Source organism: Podarcis melisellensis (genome assembly GCF_964234715.1).
Source record: "Podarcis melisellensis genome assembly, chromosome: 11".
NCBI classification, from domain to species: Eukaryota; Metazoa; Chordata; class Lepidosauria; order Squamata; family Lacertidae; genus Podarcis; species Podarcis melisellensis.
In genome coordinates, this window is record NC_138543.1 from 46,016,020 (window position 1) to 46,043,093 (window position 27,074).

General features: G+C 42.6%; 1 protein-coding gene across 1 annotated transcript in view; it reads right to left on the bottom strand.

The window, feature by feature from the left end:
• Positions 1 to 27,074, bottom strand: part of WDR70 (WD repeat domain 70) — a 110,004-nt gene that overhangs the window by 66,755 nt on the left and 16,175 nt on the right. The window contains exons 6-9 of the mRNA XM_081929763.1: positions 23,250 to 23,309; positions 20,989 to 21,122; positions 16,600 to 16,753; positions 15,095 to 15,171 (exon numbers count right to left, since the gene is read on the bottom strand). Coding sequence (XP_081785889.1) covers positions 15,095 to 15,171; positions 16,600 to 16,753; positions 20,989 to 21,122; positions 23,250 to 23,309 — 425 coding nt within the window. The remainder of the gene's footprint in view (positions 1 to 15,094; positions 15,172 to 16,599; positions 16,754 to 20,988; positions 21,123 to 23,249; positions 23,310 to 27,074) is intronic.

Genomic DNA, 27,074 nt, shown 5'->3' on the forward strand with positions numbered 1-27,074 from the left:
GATTAACTGCCTTGGTATTTTGTACTTACTTTTTCTTTTTTTAAAAAATCATTCTTATTGATTTTCCAATAAAGACAGTCAATCAACATGTCCACATCATGATCTAATTAAAAACAAAAATAAAATAAAAAGACCAAATTGTAATTGAAATCTTAATTAATAATTTTTTGGGGTTCACCATAGTCTGGACCTCTGAAGTCTATCTCCAAATCTTCAGTCCTGCCTCCTCTCATTGTTTTCATATTTTCCACATCCCGATCTTAACGCTTTATGTACTTACTTTTTCTACCATTTTCAATAAATGGAAACCTGACTTTTAGTCAAATCAGACTTTGTAATTTCCCCTTTGTTAATGAAATGCAAGGCAATGTCTCCCTGGTGCGTCATGACACTAGGATAATGGAAAAAACACACCTCCATTGTGACATTTGTTTACATGCACATTTACATGTAGTAGTAGTAATACTACTACCACCACCACTAATAATAATAATAATAATTTATTACTTATACTCCGCCCATCTGGCCAGGCCTCCCCAGTCACCCTGGGCTGCTTCCAACAGGGTATTAAAAACACAATAAAACATCAAACATTAAAAACTTCCCTAAATAGGGCTGCCTTCAGATGTCTTCCAAAAGTCAGGTAGTTACCGTATTTTTCACCCTATAGGGCGCACCGGCCCATAGGGCGCACCTAGTTTTTTTTTGGGGGGGGGGGGGAATAAAGAAAAAAAATTCCCCCCCCAGCCCCCAGAACAGGCTGCTATCCGCACTGACCCCTCTCGCTCTCCAGGCTTCAGCAAAAGCCTGCATTCACCCCACAGGACGCACACACATTTCCCCTTCATGTTTGGAGGGGAAAAAGTGTGTCCTATAGGGCGAAAAATACGGTATTTATTTCCTTGACATCTGATGGGAGGGTGTTCTACAGGGTGGGTGCCACTACAGAGAAGGCCCTCTGCCTGTAATGTGTGATCAGAACATGTGTAGGCTTGGTAATAATCTCTAGATTACCAATTTATGTGGCAAAACAATTCGGTCTGGTTTTTCCCCAGATCTGAGATTTCAATAATTTCAAAGTTGTTTGAAGCTTTAGATTGACCCCAAACCTATTTTGTGTGTGTATAAAATTGTTACCAAGCCTATACATAGCCCCAAGCACATGTTCTATGTAAATGTGCATATAACCACGTTACTACCGAGGTGCAATTCTTCAAGATTCTGGGTCCTGAGTCCTTGGAGTGCCACGGGGGATGTTCCCTTGCACTTGCAACCACCTCAGGCATAAAACTCACACAGAACTGCGAGCTTTTGCCTTCTATTCTTTTTTTAAATAGATTCACCATGCATTCCACCTGCCATATTGCCTTATTGGCAATAAGAGGTACAGAGCATACTGGCAATAGTAGACCCCATATGCATCTCTGGCAAAGAATAGGCTAACTAGACGCATGCAAACAAACTAACTTTTCAAACAAAACTTAACAAAACTAAAAAATTAACACACTTAATTCAATCAGCAAATGTTTGGATGTAGTCATACATGTTAAAAGGAAGAAAAATACACAGTGTGACTATCACCTAGAGAAAGGCCACAAGATTTAGGTTAACAGATAAGTTTGTGTTTGTAATTAAGTCTGTAGTTCTTGAGATTTCTAAACAGGGATCAGAGTGTTGGTGCAACTTGCAATCTAACAGCCCACTCCCATTTGAAGTGAGAATATGCACTTTTGCCATGTTGGCAATTGCATTTATTTTCCTGATACACTTGAGAACTTGATTAGATGAACAAGTTATACTACTACTAACAGGTATAATGGGCGGTGGACATTCAGCAGTAACAATGCTTAGAAACAGACTTTTAAAGATCTAGCATGTATTTCAATGGAACGAGTGCACTTATCGTTCTCTGGACTGCACCTAACCTAATGCACATAGTTTTTGATATATAAAAAAACCCAACAAAATCATTCCAAGGCTAACCTCCGCCTTTAGAAACAAGAACTTGCTCATCTTTTCAGCAACAGTTGTATATATTCTTCAGGACCACTGAAAAAAGTACTGCAATTCCCGGAAAAGTGTTCCCAAATGCATGATTAAAATATGCAGAACGAATAAAGCCTCAGTAAGACAACCGGAGATAAAAAGCAGAGATACACACACACACACTGAATTTTCATAGCATTAAGCCAAGGGCCTCCAGGAATACTATTTAATGTCATGTCAAAAATTGCATTTTGTGAAATTAACTCTTTCTCTGCTGTTTCCAAATCAAAACAATGTCCTCTAAGGCTTCAGCTATAACTTCAAAACTGAAAAACTAAAATTATATTTTTGTGCTTTGCTATCTGATGAACATATAATAGTTACACTTGTAATGCAGAATCTAAGCTAAGATCAACCAGCAAAAGTGGTTGACTCAGATTCTTCACGACGACTGCAGCTGCAAACTGCTAAAACTTAGATTCAGCTAGAATGAAGCCTTAGAGGGTCAGGAAAAAGGATTCTGTAGAGATATGCCTGTGTCTAACTCAGTAATGGACCGGTAAGAAATGCAGTGCCAGTCCAGAAGGTCTAGCATGTGAAAGGGCTTTTCAGGTTACTTCAGCAGAGGAGACAACTCTATCCAGGGTCCCTGCTGGGTCCACGAAGCTGTCAGAACCACTGATATAAAGGGGTCTTGGTGTATACATTTGAGTCACACAGTGGTCCTACAAGAGGCAAGTTAAAACATGTGTGCATCAAACATAAAACGAACCAGGCACCAAGGGTGTTTAAAGCTAAAGAACCCAACCTTTTATAGGGCATTAACACATTTCACTTTGCAATTCTTTAGCACACTTCTGGAAAGAAGGTATCAGACTCACATCCTTTAGGACTCAAAGGAAGCCGTAACTCAGTAGTAGAACACATGTTTCCAATTCCTGGTCCTTCTGGTCCTGGAGAGCAGAGAGGCTCAGAACTGCAGCTGGGTTAACTGCTCTCGACTGCTTATTGGTCTCCATGCTACAGCCACAGAGAGCCTGCGGAGGCCAAGTCCTGCCACGGATATTTGCAGGACCCTTTCCTGAATTTTCTGTTTTTTGCTTAGAAAAACCACCTATCCCTTTTGGCGACAATAAAAGAAAAGACTTCTGGCATCACTCCACCCAACGGCTGACAAGTAACGCAACTTGCTCCCACCAGTGTCCTAACTAATGGGTGCAAGATGTAACACACAAGCAAGGGAAGCAGTGATGGCCTACATAATATCTTTCTCTGCATACTAACCACATAGAAAGCCCAGTTTGTCAGTAATTTTTGCTCCATCTTACCATCCCTGTATCACAGTCTTGTCTTGTAGGAAGACTGACTGCTGGGAAAAGCTCAGAGAGAAGCAATGCCATAACACATCTTCAGGAGCACAACTGGGCGCACTCCTCCATTCTCTCCTGAGACAGATGGATGTCCACCTTACAGTGTGGGCTTCAGTTTTCCTGGCTTATGGAGCACCTGGTGGGACCCTTTAATTTTTTTTTCATTTTAGTAAGTTTCTTTATAATTATTTAACAAAGAGCTAAACATAAAGCTCTAAAACATCACAGCACCTATATTCAGGTTTTGCTGATTCTCACTGAATTGCAAACACTAACATCATGTCCCATTGCTTGATCATCCCCGTTACCTTCAAATTTCTTGCTATGATTCATTTGCAAGAATACTCCTTACAGAGAAACCTCCCACTGGGTTCGGTTCTAAATCAATCGGTGAGCTACGTGAGTGAGTGTAGCATAGTGGTTCAAGCGTCTAACTAGGACTGGGAAGCCCCAGGTTGAAATCTCCACTTAACCATGAAGTTTACTGGGTGACCTTGAGCCTGTCACCCTCTCTCTCAACCTAACCTACTTTACAGCATTGCTGTAAGGATCAATGAGTGCTGGAAGGAAGGAAGGAAGGAAGGAAGGAAGGAAGGAAGGAAGGAAGGAAGGAAGGAAGGGAATTGTGCATGCCACCCTAATCTTTTCGGAAGAAGCAAGAGATTGAAAAACATAGCAAATGAACTATTTTCACACTGTAGGACCTAGTGGTCTTTCAATGTCCAAGGTCTAAACACAATCCCAAGCAAATTTCCTCTAGAGATAAGTCTCTTGAGCTGAATGGGACTTACGCCCAGGCAAGACGGAAGCCTTAAATACATCACACAGATGCTGGTTTAGACGATTCCTCTCAATGCTATTGTTGGCCCCAAATGGGAATAAATGGAGAAGAGCAAAGAGCTTCAGGACTGCCCATTAAATCAGAGTGATCTTCCACTTAAAAACAAAAGCTTAGAGTACCATCAGACATGTAGTAGTTTAACTGCCTGTGCTCCTTGTCAGGTGGTCTTGAAATGGTGAAGACAAATGCTGTAATCTAAACAAAAACTAATGATATGTGCTGTTTATTCAAATGTCTGGTATTGGCCTTGGCGTGACTTCTCTACTAGTCCAGCTGTTCAGAAAACTACAGCCTGGCCAGCATTAGCTGTGTACAGAGCACAAAATGTTTGTACAACACTGTGATGACGCAGGAGGTGTTCAGACTAATAACTTTCTTCTCCAGCTTTTGTGCACAATGGTCATGGTTGCAGATATCGTCTGCATGGCAAAAATGGAGCAACAGCAAACTGAAAGTTTTGTTTTCTCTTTCCGAGACTGTCACAATCTAATTCACTTGACTGTTCTAAACTTGCCTCGCTTTGCAAACAATTATGAGGGTGGTGCTGTATTGGGGACTGATTTTAGACACCTGACCACAATGAGTGAAGCAAAATGGCTTTCGTTTTCGAGGAAGATGCACTGGAGGTTTTCCCTTTAGGATCATGAATCTGTTTGCTACTTATACGTGTTAAATGCCTCATCAAATTAACAATTTAGGCATTTAAGAAATAAAGTGTAATGTAACCATGCTACAATGCACAATTAATCCAACTCAGCATAAAACCCAAATACGAAAACACCAGCACAATGATATTGGAAGGAGCTAAAAACAACCAGCAACTGACGGAACTGAACCAATAACCATACCAGAGGGGCTAAAATAACGAGGGTGAACAAAAATGTCTTAGAACGGCACTGAGAAGTCAACAAAGTGGACGTCAGGCAATTTCCTAAGGGCAACTTGGAAGGGGATGCCACTAAAAAGGCCCTCTCTTGAGGCCACCCTCTAAACTTCAGATTGAGGGGAGACACTCAGAAAAGAGCATCCTTACTCAAAGCAGTAGTGGATTGTGCCCACAGGAATTGGTAGGGTGGAAGGCAGGGTAAATGAAGTCAGAGCCAATGGACAGAGACAGAGTCAACGAGCGTCAGAGGCAACTCATCCTAATTTTGTTCTTGTTCTCCTCCCTCCTGGGCTCCACAAGGAGAGACACTGAGACCTAAGAGGCACAAGGTGACAGGCAGTACCATCTGCTGAACTGATGGGGCTAATGGAGGGGAGACTGAGGTTTGTGGGGCAGTGCCCTATACACCCCAAGAGACCAGTGTCCACTGGCTCAAATGCTAGCAAAATGTCAATTTTTATGATAGGTCAAAAGTCGCGAACATAGGAAGTTGCCATATACTGTACCAAGTCATTGGCAAGCTGGAATATGTGCAGAGGAGGGCAACCAAGATGCTCAAGGGTCTGGAAACTAAACCTTATGAGGAACGGTTGAGGGAGTTGGGTATTTTTAGCCTGGAAAAGAGGGAACTGAGGAGAGATATGGTGGCCATCTTCAAATATCTAAAGGGCTGTCACATGAAAGATAGAGCAAGCTTGTTTTCTCCTGCTCCGGAGGGTAGGCCCTGAACCAATGGATTCAAGTTACAAGAAATGAGATTCTGACTAAACTTCCGGAAGAACTTTCTGACAATGAGAGCTGTTGACTCCCCCAGAAGTTGGTGGACTCTGCATCCTTGGAGGTTTTTAAGCAGAGATTGGATGGCCATCTGTCCTTGATGCTTTAGCTGAGATTCCTGCTTTCCAGGGGGCTGGACTAGATGACCCTCAGGGTCTCTTCCAACTCTACAATTCTATGATTCTAGATTCTTTATACATTTATCCCAGTGTTATCTATCCTGAAAACAAGTAGCTCTCCAGGCTTTCTGGAAGAGGTATTTCACATCCCCCGTTGCCTATTTATGGGAAGTCGGGACATTCCACACACAAATCCTATTATCTAAAATTGAGCTGCAGCACTTTCCTAAGTTTGTGGTGGGAGGGGTTTGTACACTGCAAAGAGCCCCTGGGGGTTGCAGTGCACATCACTTCCACTGTATCTTTTGAAGGATCCTTGCCAGAGGCAGTCAAGAAACTCACTGCCACGGGTACAGTTTTGCAGCCAAAGCAGAACTGTACCCGAATACAGTGCTTCTCTTTACTTCAGATATGAATAACAACCAGGGGAAGAGCAAGTAGTTTGATCTGGTATAAGGTAGCTTTCTATGAAATCGGTCATTGGTATGGAAGAAAGCAAATGGGGGCTAAACCTGCTCCCTTCACCTGGAGATACAGTTCTTGACTATCTCACAGGAGAGTTGTGAGGTAACATGGAAGGGTACAGGGAAGCATGTGTATACCCCATAATTCCTTGAGAGGTAACAAATGTATTAGAGGGACGCGGGTGGCGCTGTGTTCTAAACCACAGAGCCTAGGGCTTGCTGATCAGAAGGTCGGTGGTTCAAATCCCTGTGACAGGGTGAGCTCCCGTTGTTCGGTCCCTGCTCCTGCCCACCTAGCAGTTTGAAAGCACGTCAAGTGCAAGTAGATAAATAGGTACTGCTCTGGCGGAAGGTAAACAGCGTTTCCAGGTGCTCTGGTTTTGCCAGAAGTGGCTTAGGCATGCTGGCCACATGACTCGGAAGCTGTACGCCGGCTCCCTCGGCCTATAGAGCGAGGTGAGTGCCGCAACCCCAGAGTCGTCTGCGACTGGACCTAATGGTCAGGGGTACATTTACCTTTACTAACAAATGTATTAAATTAAATTAAAATACATACACACACATATATGAAAACCGTAGTTCCAGATGCCATTACTGAGACAGTCCTAGGAAGTTGGAGATAAACATTTTCAAGGAATGCTATTAAAAAAAGAAGTCCAAGTGTTAAGTTGGGTAGCTAAGAGATGGAAAGAGCGAGATCCGGTAAAGGAACTTTCTTACAATAAACCAGCTGCAAGATAAACCACACTACTGGCTCCGATGACAAATCACAAAACTCAAGACTGCTAAATTTCAAGGTTGGCTGCAATTCCATTTCTGAAAGAGGGGGTGGGGGCAAAGAGAGAGAGGCTAGGGACATAGAACACCTGCTATGTGGGAATTTAATATCACTCAGCTCCATCTTGCTTATTCACAAAAATAGACATCCCATGTGTGGTAAGAAAAAAGCCAGATAAAAATCGAAAAACCCCTGATGATTCATCTCATATTCCAATTTTGTTTTTACATGAAAGCCTAGGACTTTTAGAACTCTATAAATTATTTTGTTTATTGCTGTGTTTCAAATAGCAGCACTTAAAGATGTTTACCAATTCCCAAGAAACACACATTCATTACTGGTGCAGTCCTAAATATAACCTCACACACAAAGTTTGGAAAATTCCACACTTTCCAGGATTGGATGTGCTGGGGACATGAGCATATTCTCCTCACTGAGGAGCTTGATCTCATGTCTGGAAACAAAATAGGCCAAATCACATTAAACATTTCAAATATACGAGGATTTTCAACATGCACAAAATCAACGCCCCGCAGAAACATCTAGAAATATTTTTCCACATAAATAGAAGCCAGCTTTTCCTGTGAAAAACAGGTAGCACCTATAAACACTTTCCCACTTAATAAAACAACTGCTTACTGTGCATACATTTGTAAGCTGCTATTATTTCCTATTATTTCCTATAGCTCTGACTAGCAAGCTGGTGATAGGCAGCTTTTGTGAAAATGTTGAGAAAATATAGAAGCGTTCTGATCATAACAATGCCCATTTTGCTGTTAATGGAGTCCTTATGCTACTTCGCAAGGTAGCTTGCAAACCACTCAAGAAAATCATTTTAGTTCTGATGATAAGGTAAATAAAACAAACAAAAACAATTCATTCTGACTAAAACCTGCTACATTTACATTCCAGTTCTCAGATTTAGGGATGAGGAACCTGTGATTGTTCAGTTCTTATCAGCCTCAGGTAGCATGGTTGATGGTCAAAGGATGATGGGAGTTGTAGTCCAGCAATATCTGGAGGGCCAGAAGTTTCTCACCCCTGCTATATTTGGTGAGATATTTGCTGGCCCAGCTGCAGGATCCTGCGCACATCTTCACTGGCCCAGTCCAGAAAACAGTGGAAGGACTTCAGGGATGATTACATGCTGGAAGAGCTATAAATATTAACGTGCTGAAGTCCGACTTTGTCAGAGATTTTACAGCAGCACAACTTTTGGGTATTAAAGCCATTGTTAGCTAGGAAAGTCATTATCTGAAATGCTTACAAGGAAAAAAATCAATGGTGAGTAAAAGAGCTATGCATCAAAGTATCTGATTTATTACTAAGAACTTGGGTGGCCATTGATTAAAAACTTACAGACAGAAAGGTACTGAAGGTTCTCCCCAGCCACCATCAAGCAACTCTCAGAACCAGCATCTGGTTAATTTTCATTATTTAAACAGGTGCTGTTTTATTCTGGGCATGTTTAAGTTCATCAGCAATCATTTACAACACTGGGGGGCCCTCAGCTGGTAATGTGAGAAACTAACCTATGCTAAGTGCAGAAGGTTTCGTTGTCCACGCTTGCCGATGTCCACCAGAAAAACATTAGTCTATGTTAAACAGAAGAAGAAACGAGCTGATGTTGCATTTTAATTTAATACAGCACAGAATAAACGTACTATTACGGCTAGAGCAAAAGCAGGTGGGATTAAACCAAGTTCAAAAGTGACTGACATGTGTGCACTGCAACAGCTGTGCTTGGACCCAGATTTATTTCTCCCTCTTTTTAACGAGTTGCTACGTCTCTCAATTCTAACCCTTAAACGTCAAAACAAAAACAAAACAGGTCTGTCCCACGGACGCTTCGCCATTTCCTTCTCAACCATGTTAGTCTCGCAATTCAAGAATATGATCACAAGTTTTAGAACACATCAGCTTCTGTCTGGGATCGTTGGATGACCTAGGATCACTTGATCCTGGGATCATCTGATCCTGATTGGGAACCTGGAAGAGAAGTAACTGGATAGGTATGAAAGTTTATGGCACAGCAACAGTTAGGCTGCATCATTATTTTGGTAGTGCAAAATAGTACCATTATATAAAGATGTTGTGTCTGTGCTGTGTTTGTTACAGCGGCAGTAGCTGCTGGGCCACAATGCAGGATTGGTGAATCTTTTTCAGCCACATTCCCTTCTGGGCAACTTTCCAAGGGCCACATGCTGGTGGCAGGTGGAGCAACAAATGGCAATTTTACCATTGTACAGTAGGCTTGTTTCTACACACACCCCTCTCCGTTCTCCATCCGGACAAGCAGAGTTCAAGGTCACATACCAGCCTGGCTAAACTACTTGGGGTTGGAAGCAGGACCAGTGAGAGAGGAAGCCTGGGGAGCGAGAGGCATAACCTGGGAAGAGGCCCAAGAGCCACACAGAGACTCTAGAGGGTTGTATTTGTCTTCTAGGCCCCAGGTGCCCCGTACCTTCCACAAGGCACCACCCACTAGTTTTATTCCAATATATGAAGACCACAAGAAGCTGCTCAAGTCTTGGCCCATGGTTCAGTTCTGCTGCTGAAGCTAAGGGTGCCTGATGCTACAAGCTACCTGGATGGGAGGTAACTGGGGGGAAAGTAGGGTGTAGCATAACAATCAGCAGTTTGAGCTACAAAATTGAAATTTTCCCAGTTGAATTTCACCTCTGCCAGTGAGCTCACCAGGTGGCCTTCGACAAGCTGTTCTCTGTGAGCCATTCTCTCTATCTGCAATACAGGGACTACAACTCCTTACAGGCAAGGACAGCAGACAACGCAATTTGGACATTGCACAAAGCGCTATAAATGCTGACAACAAACACACACAACACCCCTTCACTTGTTAAGTTTCCCCTTCCGCTGTTTTAGTGAGAGAGTGTGGGTCTTTGCCATACGGCTGAATTTTCTGCTCATCTGAAATGGCTGCTAATTTAAAAGAATGGCAAGAAAAAAGCTTACGGAATATGGACCTTAATGACTTCCGTTTCCAGTTTGCACACATTTCCAAACAATTTGCACACATTTACCCTGCTTGAAGGGACGCGGGTGGCGCTGTGGGTTATACCACAGAGCCTAGGACTTGCTGATCAGACAGTCGGTGGTTCGAATCCCCGCGACGGAGTGAGCTCCCGTTGCTCGGTCCCTGCTCCTGCCAACCTAGCAGTTCAAAAGCACATCAAAGTGCAAGTAGATAAATAGGTACCGCTCGGGCGGGAAAGTAAACGGCATTTCCATGTGCTGCTCTGGTTTGCCAGAAGTGGCTTAGTCATGCTGGCCACATGACCCGGAAGCTGTACGCTGGCTCTCTCGGCCAATAAAGCGAGATGAGCGCCGCAACCCCAGAGTCATCCGCGACTGGACCTAATGGTCAGGGGTCCTTTTACCTTTACCTTTACTACCCTGCTTGAACATCAGAGGTACTAATTCATATTGCAGTGGGGAGGGAGTACTCCTGTTGAAGTTTCAGCCAATTAGCCCTACCCATTTCTAGGATACTCCATTCCAACTCCCATCCAGGTTCTCTCTCTCTCTAACCATCATCCAACATGTTGTCACTCAGCATAACCCCATATTGTTTGTCAGCGGTCCAGCTTTAACTACATAGCCATCACAACGCAACACAGGTACTGTAGGTGTGTATGTGGCTGTGTGTGTGCATCTATGCACACACACCTGCCTGCTCCAAGACTATTTGATATATGTGACCCAAATGCTAGCCAAGTTCCTGTTTGTTTTCTGTTGCTTTATTAAACATTAGCTGTAGTTATATTTCTGAAAACAAGATAAAATTGATTGTGTCCTTCAAAACAAAAGCCACATCCCATAGATTATAGGTTATAATAATAATAATGAAGCCTAATTTGCTGGAACAGTAACCTCATTAACTCAAGGAACATTGTAAGTAGGCATTTGTTTCCATTAGCCCCTCTGAGAACAGACTGCCAAGAAAAATAGAGACTTTGGGAACAACTCTGAGATTTCGATTCCTGTGGCCGATGGAAACCAGAAGCCTCTGCCGTGTTGAGACTAGTTCCCTGGGAAAAGTGAGAACTGATTTTTAATGCTTGAGCACCACCCAGTAGCCAGCATATGAAATAACACTCCTCATATAGGCTTCAATGGTAAAGAAACTTACACATAATTGACACACAAAATGGAAGGTATATAGTGCCTTATCCAGTATGAATTAATCAAAAAATAATATGCAATACTCAGTTTGAATATAATGAAATGCCCAGATGAAAATGGGAAGTCCAATTTGTTATCAATCAATTCTACACCACTTCCAGGGCTAGGGCTGCAGCAGTTGGTGTGAAAATACTAATGTCTGCAAAGGCAAATCCTCAGCTCAGGGCTAAAGGAATAATACACTATAAATATATAGTAAGATTAATTTGCCCTTGCAGGTATAGCATGCAGGTACAGACAATGATGTCTAAACTGCAGTAACTGCATTAATAACCAGGATATGAAACTAGGTTTATCCATAAACAAAAACTCAAAAGGGGAAAACATTGTTTTGTTTTTCACATTGATCTGGTTCGCATGACCTGCTGAAGTATTTCTTGGCTACGGCTCATGCTTAGGTTCAGCGTGGTGCAGGAGTAAACAGTCCCAGGAAAGAGTGAAGCAGCTGCAAGCATTTCTTTGTGGTACTGGTGAGCCATAGCTTGGCTGAATGTGCTGCGCAGACCAGGCCACAGATTCAGGCAGTGGTGAAAATGGAGAAGTAGGGAGCCAAAGTAATTGCAAGCTGCAGGCGACCAAGTCACATCATTTTAATAAGGAACCTTGCAGCCCTCTGCAAAGGACTGAATGAATGACAAAGAGTAAGTTTAGCTATTAGCTATCTGTCTATGCAAACGCACACAAGAACACACATTCAGAACTTGACTATTCTACTTTGTCCCATATGAAGATGTAACTGCAATGAAAGTACAGCGCTGTGGGAACCAGAGAGATGCTGCACCATGTATACAGCTTACATGCTAAGTCTTGGGCAGACCAGCTTCAGAAATAGCCACACTCTTTTGATCCGAGACCTTTTATAAACTGCAGCCTTAATGCTCTTTCTGCTGTTGATTATACCGTCAATATAAATGTCAACAAGTAAAATTATAGAATTGTAGAGTTGGAAGGGACCCTGAGAGTCATCTAGTCCAACCCTCTGCAATGCAGTAAACTCAACTAAAGCATCCATGACAGATGGCCATCCAACCTCTACTTAAAAACTCTCCAAGGAAGGAGAGTCTGAGGGAGTCCGTTCCACAGCTGAACAGCTCTTACTGTCAGAAAGTTCTTCCTGATCCTTAGTTGGAATCTCCTTGAAACTAGGTTTGGTCCTACCCTCCAAAGCAGGAGAAAACAAGCTTGCTCCATCTTCCATGTGAAAGCCCTTTAGATATTTGAAGATTTGAGTAAGAACAATAGTTTGTATCCAACCAGTGTCCCACCAACTGAAGGGTTTTTTTTGATCAGGTGGAGGCTTCTGTCAGTAGAATAGGGGCCAAGGTGATTTTGGGCCACCTTTGCTCCCCAATAATCTGCTCCAGTTTGAGAACCCTACACAGAACAGTGCCAGGTGTGTTAGAGGGGATCGCAGGAGGAAGGGAAATGGCTCTTTCACTTGCAGAAGGCTCCACTGAAGCCATCATGGAAAGACACCCATTGGCTAGAAGCCATGGGATGAATCCTAAATTTCTGCACTCCTAACAAAGTCTTTGCATCCAATTCTATTGTTTCCCAATTCTCATATTAAATTGACTAAGTATCAGATCATTTGCAGCTTAGAAGACATGGCAACATGCCTCCCTGGCAAAAAAAACCCAACACCCCCCTTTCAGTATATTGTTTCTTCCAGCAGTGCTTGGACAGATCCCTGCATAGGGCACAGCTAATTTCTGAGCAAGAACATTGCACTCCAATTAGTACGGAAAGTAGCTCTGTCACTGTGACAAATGACTACTGTTAATCTATAAAAGGTCTGTTATGATTTTACATTTTTGCACCTTAAGTCCCAATTCTTGGCACAAGAGATACTTGCTGCTAGCAGAGAATAGTTTCAAATACCTTTCTTATTAAGTAATGCAATTTAGTGTCTTTGGAAAGATAATTATACATCCATTTATATCACTGCTCCCATGTATTTTAGTCACTTTATCAGGATAGCAGTTTCAACATTAAGCGTTCCCTGAACCCATATTTGGTATAACTGCTAAAGACATGCTTATACGGAGAAAACGGGAAAGTCTGGACTATACAGTTTCTTATTTTTCACTGTCAAGAGCAGTTCTGCTAAGAAAAATGTCCACTTTTTAAAAAGTGACGGAATAGAAAAATACTTTACTACTTGTAATCCTAAGAGACAGAAGTTATAAGAGCTAATCTTAGCAGCTATTGAGATGTTAAACTTCCCCCTCACTTTCTGTGCTTGGAACTGAATTTCTTTTGGGTGGAATCCAACGTAGTGCTAAGTCTTTCATTCTGTCAGAACAATGACTTCTCCTAGAGCAATACAATGTTCTCCCCCTCTCCTCCCCCTATGAGTCCATTAAATCTGTTCTAGGGGTTCCCTCAACCCTCTGGAGCAGACCTGGGGATGGTGTGGGACATGCATAGATAGGAGGAATGGGGGGAGAAGTCCTGTTGTGCAAGTGGATATCCTTGCGCTACCAGGGCACAGCAGATGCTCTTTATATCTGAATTTTAAAAGAAGAGGTACTCCAAACACACTCAGTTTTGTTATTGATTTATAACAGTCACCTCAAACTTTCCCATCACAGTATTTTAGGTACTTAGCTTTTCAGACATAGGGATTCCCGAACACAGGGTTGCCTCCTTCATTTTAATGGACAAAGCATCCTTTTGCACACTAGTAGTGGTACACACCACTGAAGCTAAACCAAGCCCTTAAGAACAGGGGAGTTCCATGTGTATATTGGAGTTAATATACGGCTCCAGGTTGGGGAAACCATCTTTAAAAACACCCTTCCCCCCAATTCTCTCCAGACATAACTGCAAAAGATGGTTAAAATGAGCTTAAATATTATTTTAGCATTGTATTTAGTTGGCAAACCAGAATCAAACCCTCTTCGGGCTTTATGCCCCTTGAGTGAGGAGGAAAAAAGGGACATGCAGGTACCTCTCCTTTGCACAACCACCCTCCATGCATTGGAAGCTGAACACCTGCAACAGGAAACCTTCTCTACCTCAATTGACATTCACACACACACACACACCTCCCCCACAAAAGGAAAGTGTTGGGAATAGACAACAGAGAACAGAGGGGTGGGGTGAACAACTGAAGAGCGCTTCAGAAAACAGGATTTTCAAACTATGATTTGGACTAATGGTTGAAATAAAAAAACCATGGTTTTGAAATGATAAACCATGGTTTTAAGTTATGGCTCTCACACTGCTCCCATGAGCTCCTATATCACAGAAGCAAGGGCTAAGTGGATGAAGAAACAAAGCAGAGAAACCAGGCTTGGCCTACGCATTTCTAATAATAATAATTTATTATTTATACCCCGCCCATCTGGCTGAGTTTCCCCAGCCACTCTGGGCGGCTTCCAATCAAGTGTTAAAAACAATACAGCATTAAATATTAAAAACTTCTAAACTCAAACCTTGCCTTGATGCAATGTCTGAACTGCACTTTATAACTTAAGGACTACAATCTATGAGGAATTTTTAAGACGGCTTCAGAGTACAAATACTGATAATGCAGCTTAGACACCAGGTCTAGTTAATCCTTGACCTCTATAATAATTTCTGCCGAGTGAATGACTGTGTGGGAGGAATTCAGCACAGAAACAGAAAGCCAAAAAAGAAAGCAAAGTCTGGCAGCAACACTCACCCATCATTGGAACATGTCAAAAATTCCTCCTTTATTTTGGGATGCCAACATCCTGAATTCAGCATCGCTGTGTGTCCCTAGAAAAGGCAAGCAAAGGTGTGCATATGATTAAAACTCCAGGCAGAATTATTTTTGTTGCCTTCCTTTCTTGACATTTCAGTTGGCAGGCACAGGGTTCCCTCATTATTAAATACAATGATGAATCAAAGCTACAATACACAGGTATTTTACATTTAAGAGTTGTCAACTTTTCCACCCCCCAGTTTTACCTTCTTTCATTTCTGCTTATTCCATTTCAACCTCTATATAAAGCACTGCTACTAGTAGTAGTATATATAAATCACTACAACTATGCAGGTGTCTCCTCAATAACATGGAGATTACGTTCCGGGGTACCACGTGTATACGTGAAATCGTGTATAGTGGGGAACACCATCTAAAAAGACTGTAAGGTAAAGGTAAAGGCACCCCTGCCCGTACGGGCCAGTCTTGACAGACTCTGGGGTTGTGCACCCATCTCACTTAAGAGGCCAGGGGCCAGCGCTGTCCGGAGACACTTCCGGGTCACGTGGCCAGCGTGACATCGCTGCTCTGGCGAGCCAGAGCCGCACACGGAAACGCCGTTTACCTTCCCGCTGGTAAGCGGTCCCTATTTATCTACTTGCACCCGGAGGTGCTTTCGAACTGCTAGGTTGGCAGGCGCTGGGACCGAGCAGCGGGAGCGCACCCCGCCGCAGGGATTCGAACCGCCGACCTTTCGATCGGCAAGTCCTAGGCGCTGAGGCTTTAACCCACAGCGCCACCTGCGTCCCACAAAAAAAGACTGTAAGACCCTCCAATTGCCTCCAAACCTCCTTCCTCAAACTTCAACTCTCCACAGGTCTCAAAGGTTGGTGCAAAGCCTCCTGGGATTGCTAGCCATTTTCCCACTCTTTTCCCGCCATTTTTGCAGTTTTCCTGCTCTGCTCATGCTGTTTTTGCCCTTTTCACACCCTTTTGCAGTTGTTTGATTACAGGGGTACCTCGGGTTACAGACGCTTCAGGTTACAGGCTCCGCTAACCCAGAAATAGTACCTCGGGTTAAGAACTTTGCTTCAGGATGAGAACAGAAATTGTGCTCCAGCGGTGTGGCGGCAGCGGGAGGCCCCATTAGCTAAAGTGGTGCTTCAGGTTAAGAACAGTTTCAGGTTAAGAACGGACCTCCAGAACGAATTAAGTTCTCAACGCGAGGTACCACTGTATTTCCTGACAAACGTGCCAGGACTGTGTAACTAATCTGTATTAAGCTGATTCCTCTTAATGCAGGAAAAGGGACCCTTTTTCACCCCCAAAGGCAAAAATGAGTGGAGCAACAAACATGCCCAGCAGAATAGTTTCTACATGCTCCTGCAAGTTCCTCACTATCCTTCATTCAGAGGAGCAAGAAGCATTTCCTTAACCTCCCCTGAGAACAGGGAAATGGTATGGAAAGTCACACTGCTCAAGTTCAGCATTCCTTTGCTTACCTTGGTGTTTGCCATGTCTACGATGTACTGGTCTCCTTTTACACACTCCATTACAGGGAAGCCATCTCTGTCAAGGACTTTGGCTTGGGAGTTGCCCGCAACAACAAGAATGACATCCCCTGTGCTGCTGTACTGCAGAGACTTGATCTGGTGGCTGAAAAATTAAGGGATGAAGTTTCAAATAGCATTACTGTTTACACTGTGTCAGAGCACTGGAGGGCTGTGCCCATTTTCGAAAACATAAAACGAAGTAATGTTTGCCACCACTTTTCTACCAGGAAATAATACTTCATTTGAAAGCAACCCACTAACAAAAAACCTGGATCATAAATGGTAAGATCTAACTACTTGAAAGGACACAGGTGGCGCTGTGGAGGACACAGGTGGCGCTGTGGGTTAAAGCCTCAGCGCCTAGGACTTGCTGATCAAAAGGTCGGCGGTTCGAATCCCTGCAGCGGGGTGTGCTCCCGCTGCTCGGTCCCAGCGCCTGCCAACCTAGCAGTTTGAAAGCACCCTCGGGTGCAAGTAGATAAATAGGGACCGCTTACCAGCGGGAAGGTAAACGGCGTTTCCGTGTGCAGCTCTGGCTCGCCAGAGCAGCGATGTCACACTGGCCATGTGACCCGGAAGTGTCTCCGGACAGCGCTGGCCCCTGGCCTCTTAAGTGAGATGGGCTCACAACCCCAGAGTCTGTCAAGACTGGCCCGTACGGGCAGGGGTACCTTTACCTTTACCTTTTAACTACTTGAATGTAGCTACACTGACCGTAATCCAATGAATGTTTCCTGTGGAAGCTCCCAGCAGCCAAAGTCCCCCAAACTTCTTTCAGGTTGAATACTTTGAAGAAAGAAGTTTGCTTTCTAAACTCAAACGAGCTTCCAGTGGGACTGAAGACTCTAGTACACATGTGAATCCCTGGATTTCAGCCAATAACAATATAAATCTATGCAATGCAATTAACACACACAATTAGAGCCGTGTTAATAGACATCTGCTGTTTAGTGAAGCCCACAGGATGATGGAAACCTAGTTGCGTATCCCTCTGGACAGTTAATTCACTCCCTAGCTTAACCCACCTGCATGTAGACAAGACTGGACCCCAAATTAACACAACAGCAATTCAAAGGGACAAACAACAGCAAATGCATCATAAGCTATGAGACCCAAAACCATATTAAAAAGCTAACCTGCAATCTCAACAACCATTTGTTTAGGCTCCTCTACCAACAGATGTCAAATTACATTTTATGTACGTCGCTATCACGTTACTAATCCTCAAGTGATGTCACAAAATATATACATTTCTTCTTCCCGGAATTGGAGGCTGACATTTGGGATGGTATCCAATAAAGTAGTTCTGCTAGCACAAGGATTTCTGCTTGCTCAGCGCAACTTACTCTCCCCTCTCCTCTTCCTGTGCCCCTACTGAAATCCGGGGGGAAACCCAGAACAGATTGGGGGGGGGAGGAAAGGGAGGGGAAGTTCATTTGTGCTGTGTACCACCCTTTGTGCAGGCCAACTAACTGAAATCAAAATTGTTTTATCTTGGACTTGCTCCTAACAAGCATAATTAAAAAAGAACTTCCCAACAGTGATCCAACAAGACGAAGACCATATCTCAATGGCGGAGCCTATGCTTCGCATGCAAAAAGTCCCAGGTTGCATCCCTGCTAGGCCTGAGAAAGACTACTACTAGAGATGTTGGGGATCCACCGACAGTCAGATGTTTTGAACCACAACCCTGTTTTTCCCCTTAACTATTGGCCACATTGGCTGGGGATGATGGGAGCCACTCTCCACCTTGCGTAAATTTAGTTTGTGTGATCACAGCCAGTTGGCTGCCAAGTGCATAAAGCTGTGATCGCGCAAGTTAAATGCTTGCAAGTTGTGAGTCGACTGTAGCTTTTAAAAACCCTTTCCCCCCCTTAAAAGCTACACACACACACACACACACATATATATATATATATATTCACGCTTAATTCCACCCCCCTCACCAGTTTTCCGAACTTAAGAAAAATGTAGAATGAAGTCAGCTGGACTAGCTAAGTTTTGGTGCAGGATGCTACTCATCTTATACCCGTCAGCCGAAATTAAAACCATTAAATCAAGATTTAATGTTCACATTAAGTACGGACAATGAAAGCCCTAAACGTCTCATACATTGCCATATTCATTTACTGAGCTTCCCCTCTTGGAAGGCGCTCCTGCAATGCTACCAAAGTGTTCTTTGGTTCAACAAGACGTTTGAAGATTTGGTGTGAAAATGTTGCTAGAATAAAGTGATGGCAATCCACATTCCTCCACTACAATACTAGCACGTGCGGCTCTGCTCTGGAATCATGAGGACTGTTTCACTACTAAAGGTAAAGGGACCCCTGACCATTGGGTCCAGTCGTGGCCGACTCTAGGGTTGCGGCGCTTTTATTGGCCGAGGGAGCTGGCATACAGCTTCCGGGTCATGTGGCCAGCATGACTAAGCCGCTTCTGGAGAACCACAGCAGCGCACAGATACGCCGTTTACCTTCCCGCCAGAGCAGTACCTATTTAACTACTTGCACTTTGACGTGCTTTCGAACTGCTAGGTTGGCAGGAGCAGGGACCAAGCAATGGGAGCTCACCCCGTCATGGGGATTCGAACCGCCGACCTTCTGATCGGCAAGTCCTAGGCTCTGTGGTTTAACTCACAGAGCCACCCGTGTCCCTGTTTTACAACTTAAATCCAAAGAGGGTCTTCCATAACACAACTGGCCCAAAAATATTGAAGTGTTCATTCAGAAGCTTATGCAGAAGATGAAAGCAAGCCCCCAAATAGGGATAGAGATCCTGTGGCCCTTCAGATGTTGCTGGACAACTCTTGCTATTGCTGACCATCGGGCATGGTGGCCCTAGTATAAAATAATACAGACATCCTCACCTCCAGTATAGAAGAATGGAAATCCCTTGTAACAAGTACGGTACAGTGTCAGATGCAAAGTGGATGAGGAAGCAACCATTCCTCTCCTGAAGATTATTTCCCAAACAAACCACATCTTGCATGAAATACAAGCCTGTGCTACCGAGGGAACCACAAAGACCAAAAGCTTTCCCTTAAGGAAAAAAAATGCAGGCCTATGAAAGAATCCTCCTAACTAGCTGGGCCATAGAAAAACCTCTAAATGCCCATGTAAAGGATCCCACAAATGAAAAGCACATGGTATGAACTTGCACCAGATTTATCAGAACTACTGCTGTTATAATTATTTCACTTAAAAAAAAATACTCAAGTAAATTCAGTGTGTTTGCTTACTCTTTTAGCTTAGGCCTTTTTATATATATTTTTCCCCTAAATTGAGGAGTAAATAAAGCAGTAAGGATTTATAAGATCAGTTCTGCGGGTAAAAGGAGAGGCAATATACACTCTGCAAAGGAGGGCTGTGTCTGAAATGTTTAGTAGCACTCAGGGTGGATTTCATTTAAATCAAATCAATTTAAATCATGATTTAAATCACTTGTCAGTAAGACTTGATTTAAATCATTTTTTTTAACAAAACACTCATTCCTGCTGGTATAATCTTAATATTTACAACCAGATGAAGGTTTCATTTTTTGAATGATAAATTTTCAGAGTAGTTTTTACAGTTATATCAAAAATTATTGATATGGTTATACTATTAGAAATACATAGGCAGATAATTATGAAATTATTGTGAGGTTTAACAAGTTATCTCTTTATATTTGGACAACTTTTCTGCTCTGCTTTATTGGAAGAAGAAAAATAATCATTTCCTTAATAACAATTTAAACAATTTATTTAGCTAAAACAGTAACATTATAGCATATGTATCCATGTTTAACTGATGTGGTTAAAGATTTTTTAAAAAACAAAACTTAGACTGAGTTTTAGCACACATGAAAAACTTAAAATAAATCCTTATTTCCTGATGAATAGTCTTTGGAGTATAATGTAACTTAAATAGAAAACGATCTTTAGATTTTTCCTCCAAAAGCATTTTATTTTAAAAATCCAATTTAAATACAAAAATCCAAATTAAATTTAAAAGAATCCAATTTTATATATATATATATATATATTTAAATCATTGATTTTTATCCACCCTGGTAGCGTTTCTTCAAACTTAGTTCGGCAGCTATGAGAACTGCAACAAGTAAATTTTGAAAAGTTGTTCCAGACTCTACCACCAACCTAGTAGTAGTGATCAAATACAAGTTGCACCATCTCAGATTTATGCATTATGCTGCCCGAGGCAGGTGAGAGTTGTAGTCCAACAACATCAAAAGTTTGGTGAATACTGCTACACAGAGTTGCTATTAAATTGTTCTAAGTCAGGAGCATTGCTGGTGTAAGTTGGGAGGGAGTTGGAAGAGAGAAACATAAAATGGATGTACCATTCACATGGTTGCAAAGATCGAAAAGCTTGAAGAGATGCATCCATTCCAGCAAAATCCCAAAATCGAACATCATAGTCGTAGCCTCCAGTTATCAAACGGGCACCCGAGGGATCCAGTCCTAAAGCAGAGACCTAGAAAGCAAACAAACCATTACATGAACATCCAAGGAGAGATCCATTTAGCTTTCAGAAGCCTTTCGATGTAATATTTTAAGTACATGAAAGCTTGCGTCAATTGCACATTTTAGAAAATGTCCTGCATGATTCATTCTCTCCTCCTGTATGTGCACTCACGCATGTCTGAAATGGGGGGTTTATTTGTATTTTTGATAGTTTCAATCCTGCATGATGGAGGAATTAAAGCTTCTGAAGATCCCCGCAAAGCTCCCCATAAATGCAGAAGATGGGTGAAAGAGACAGTGGAAGAAGATTGGAAGAAATTTAAAGATTATCTTGATAAGTATTATAAAATTAATGAAAGTTAGAAAGACATGGGTTGGAAAATAATATGGTGTTCAGAGATGCTAATTAAGAAAAGGAATGAAATTGTCAAAAAACTTTGGTAAATAAGGGAATGGATTTACTGACTGGATAATGAAAATAGAATACAGAACGGGGAGGTATGAGGGAGTCGGGGAAAGTAGGTTGAGAAAATAAGGTTTGAAATTATACTTGTTGTTTTTGTTTATGTTTGTTTTTATTGTTGTTGTTTTGTTCTTATATGTTCTTAATGGAAACTTCAATAAATATTATTTTTTTAAAAAATGCAGAAGATGGGATTGTACTCAGTTGCCCTTAACGTACTGCAGAGTATTGAACACAATACAAAAAATTCTGGTCTGAGTTATCCTGTTATTTTCATTTGCTAAAAGAATGTGGCAGCTTTAATATTACAATACCCCTTAGGCCAACACCATCCTGCCTCTTTCTTTTGTGTCACAAAATGGCTTGCAAATTAGACTATTCCAAATGGAGTGCACCATATACTGAGTGCCACAGATGACAAAACCACATTAGACAATCACTGCGTATACAGCTGAGGCAGCTGTAAACTGTAAGTACAGAAAACATGACACTTATAGTATCTCAGTTGATTATGTAACACTTTCCACTGCTCACCTACATGTCAAAACTGTCAGGAGAAAATTTATCCCTGCAGTTTCAGTGGGAAAACCACTCCTGTTACAGGCAAGGCAACTGGAAAATTAATTAGGTTTCTGGAAAGGATCTTCAACGTGGGAAATCTTTTCTGATATTTCTCAGCTGTACAGGAACACAGTCATCAACAGCTTAAATTCATTAGTTTGAAGAGATACAGATGGGAGTCTCAGCAAATGGACCTTACACGAGAGTCGGAGAGTTGGCTGAAGGAAACGGTGGTCCTTAAAACTTGCCCCTGGGTAGCAAATCATGGAGCAGGGTGTGTGGGGAGGTTCGCAGCCAATGGCACAGCAAACTTGGTTTGACTACCAAGCACAGTGTGGACTATTCACAAAAAGTATCCATCTATCTTCAATTAACATCCAATCTATTTTTCCCCATCATGGAACCTAGGCCAATGTAGATGTGGTTTCCAGGAAGTCACATCACCCATCCAGGCCTGACCAGATCCCAAGTTGTAGAGTTTCCATGGGACGTGGGTGGCGCTGTGGTCTAAACCACTGAGCTTCTTGGGCTTGCTGATCAGAAGGTTGGTGGTTCAAATCCCCACGATGGGGTGAGTTCCCACTGCTCTCTCCCAGCTCCTGCCAACATAGCAGTTCAAAAGCATGCCAGTGCGAGTAGATAAATAGGTACCGCTGTGGCGGGAAGGTAAACGGCATTTCCGTGAGCTCTGGCTTCCGTCACGATGTTTCATTGCTCCAGAAGCGGTTTAGTCATGCTGGCCACATGACCTGGAAAGCTGTCTGTGGACAAACTCTGGCTCCCTCAGCGTGAAAGCGAGATGAGTGCCACACCCCATAGTCGCCTTTGACTGGACTTAACCATCCAGGGGTCCTTTACCTTTATCTGTAGAGTTCTCTCTCCAACGGAGGTGTGTCTTGCTTCTTCACTATACAGCTTTCACTATACAGCTTTCAGCAAGAAGCGTATTTTCAGGGCCCACCCTATTCCTATGACTGTAACCTAATTTTCAGTTGTTCTAACCTGCTCTGGGACCTCCTGATGAAGGGAGGGAAAATTAATTAATTATTACAATAATATTGATTATGTCAGCTGGTCAACGTGGATGGACAACATAGATGCCAAGACACTTACTGTTTTTGTCCCATGATGCAGTGTAATTTCATGTGAGTCAGGAATCTTCTTGACAGGATCCTAAGGAGGATAATACCGTTAAGAAAAATATTTATGTATACACATAAAAGGTCTTCTGCACAATAAAGAACAAAACACATTACAGAACTTTGGGGGGGGGGGGATACGAATTCTCATGGAATACCGAAGTGTACGCCTATACATGTCTACTCAAAGCTAAGATCCAATGAGTTCAATTGGCTTACTCCCAGGTAAATACGAACCGGCTTGCAGCCTCAGGTACATTTCCAATGCCTTTCAAAGTCATGATTGCCTTTCCCAGCTTCATAAATAATGAGTGCAGATTTTGGTGGATCTTTTATTTCAGGATTGTCGCAATTACCTGTGATCAACATAAGTGTTTGTGCACATGTGTGTGAGAGAGAGATAAGAAAAGAAGTTTGGTTGTCTGGAGAAGTCACTTCCTGGTTCGCATGGAGAAGCTGTTTTCAATGGAGCTCAGCAACAGGCAGCACCGGGGTGTTGAAATGTTGACACGCTATCCATTTTGCGCCCAGGGCAACTGACCCTGTGGCCCCCTCACACGCTTCACCACTTCTTCTGTCAGGAGTCTGTTGCTAGTGAAATACAGCCCTTTCTCATATCTGTCCCTTATAAAAGCTCTACTTTCCACTTCCTTCACTAACAGCCCAATCCATCCAAACTGAACAAACAGCTCACTAGCACCTAACTGAAAAAAAACCCCTATTCACTCCCCACCAATGCAGACTGAGAAGCTCTTCCAGCCAAACACCTTTAGACATCTTCTGATTGGTGCTTTTTATCCAAACAGAACCTAAGCTTTCTCAATTCTCTCTTCTCCTCCATCTTGTCTCCTAATTCTTTGTGCTACCCCTCAGCAAGCCAGTCTTACAATCAATTACAACAAACCATGTCCACAACAAAAACAACATTTAACCAGCAAATTGGACTTTACCGTAGAATCAGCTCAAGTTTTTTTTGCCTTCAAAAATGTGAGAGCCCACCTCCAGCCTGAAAGCAGCGCAGACCACTTCGTTCACCCGCATGCATACGCCCAGTATACTAATGTGAAGTTGTATGGCTGTGGTTGCTTGCCAACTGATGGCTACCAATAAGAATCTTCAAAAAGTACAGTGCCAGAGGAAACTCAGGTCAGCCTTCCCCAACGTGATGCCCTCCAGATATCTTGGACTATAACATCCCTAGCCAGCGTGATCATGACTGGAATTGATGGGAGTTGTAATCCGAAACATCTGCAAGGCACCATAATGGGGAAGGCAGGCCCAGGTGAACCCGGGGGAAAGTAAGAGGCAGGAAATAAGAACACACACAAGGATTTGAAAAGACGACAGGGCAAGAACGGTGGGTTATAAAACTTTATATAAATAAGTACAGAAAGCAAACATGACAGAAGAATGAGCTCTAAACAGGTGCCTTTGACTAGCTTGCCAATAGCTCCATGCACTTTTACAAGGCACTGTGAGGAGGCTGAAGCCAAAGGGAGCAAAGAAGCTCAAGTAATAGACCTTTTAAGCTGTGCCAAGGATCAAATCCCATCATACAGATATCAAGCGACATCTGCAACTGCCACCTGCACGTCATAAAAAACAACAACCCCAAACATGCAAATTTATCCCTGGAATTCCAAGAGCAAGTTGCCTGAAGTACATTCTGGAGAGAGAGAACATTAGCTGCACAGTCCAAGGGATTCCGGAGTTTTAAACAAAACTGTTCAATCAAAACAAAAATTAAGATAACAACCTCCCAGGACATGGCTTGGCAAAACATCTCTTAATAACAGCCAAATATTTATGAAGAATCAGTGTGACCCGTTCCCTTTTAGTACCTCCAAAGTTCCTAAATTATAGAATATACTATAAATATCTCCATGCCCACCCAAAAAATGCCTATATATGAACAGAATTTCAGTTGCAAGTTGAGATGTATCCAAAAGGAGAATATATCGTGATCCCAAGGAAAACATTTAGGTAGTATATTTTAACGAGTGATGACTTCTGTGACAGAAGGTACTCTATTCCAGTGAGTGTTGCCATTAGCCTGACTAACTGTGGTAAGAACCTCTATTGAGGTCACTTATAATTTCACATGACCCTTCTATTTCCATTGTCCACATGAGGAGGCACAAGGAAGCACCAAGGTTTGCAGAAGTTGTTAAAAAAAAAAAAACCTACACTGAAAAATCAAACCCTGGAAATAGGGAACCCAAGGAGTATGCTTAGTGGCCACAGAATGCTGGTGGACTGTGGGCAGGGAACAAAACGCAGTATCATAGGTTGCAAGTTGGTAGAAAAGATGAGCATCTCCGTGGCCTTGGCCTTTAACATCGAGCAACTGAGTTATTAAAAGAAGGGTTAGATCAGCCACTCTTGTCCAATGCTTCTGGTGGAATTCCAACAGAGGGCACATTGAAACATACTGACTATATTAGCCAAACCAACTAATACAGTGGCAGAAATCACAACCAGAAGCCACAACCAGGTCACATCTCACTGATCATATACCTCACATGCCAGATATAGAGAGACATGCATACAGTGCAGGACTGGGGGGTTTACAAATATCTATCACATTTTAGTGGTCTGGTTCAGACATAGCAATCCACCTTAGTTGACTGTTACAGCGTCAGTACAAGCCCTGGGCTGGAACATAAGACTATTGAAGCTACTGTTCCTGAAAAAGGGATGCAGGTGGCGCTGTGGTCTAAACCACTGAGCCTCTTGGGCTTGCTGATCAAAAGGCTGGTGGTTTGAATCCCCGCAACGGGGTGAGCTCCCGTTGCTCTGCCCCAGCTCCTGCCAATCTAGCAGTTCGAAAGCACATCAGTGCAAGTAGATAAATAGGTACCACTGCGGTGGGAAGGTAAACAGTGTTTCCATGCACTCTGGTTTCCATCACGGTGTTCCATTGCGCCAGAAGTGGTTTAGTCATGCTGACCACATGACCCGGAAAGCTGTCTGTGGACAAATGCCATCTCCCTCAGCCTGAAAGTGAGATGAGCACCACAACCCCATAGTCACCTTTGACTAGACTTAACTGTCCAGGGGTCCTTTACCTTTTTACTGTTCCTGAATAGTAACAAACCATGGTTTGCTGCTGTGTTTTAACTGAGGAAATGTATCACTGATTTCCATTCTTAGTGAAGAAAATGCAGAGATAGAAAACTCTAACACATGGCTGTCCAGTCATTGCTTAATAACCTACAAAGCGGAGCTCATTACTCCTCTAGGTAATTTAATTCTTTGTTGAACCGATCTTACTGTTATCAATGCTCTACTAATGTTCACCTATAATCTACCATCCTGAAACTTGATATCCTGGAATGTTTTATTTATTAAATTTGTATACCACTGTTCATTTGAACTATGGTTGGAGCTACCTCTCATTTTCCAAGTTTGGACACACCCTCAAACCATGGTTTGCCACAATCCAGGAACAGATATTTTCAATCTCTTATTCCCATGAAGACGAATAAGATCGCATAAGCCAGAGGATCACACCAACTTGTTTATGTAACAAACTGAACATACATTATTGCTATGTGCGAACACGCCCAAGAAAGTGTCTACATCCAGTCACCAAAAGAAAATGATCCAACATACTTATAGTTGTCCTAATATGATGTTGATTGGGGCTGAATAGCAGCACCCATCTGTCAAATTTGGCCCCAAAGCCTAGATTCTAATAAGGATCTGGCCTCTGGAATCAAAAAGGCTCTGACGCAGAGGCAAGGTTTGAATATACCAGCAATCATAACCAGACTGTTTTTGTTTGCCAGTCTAAATA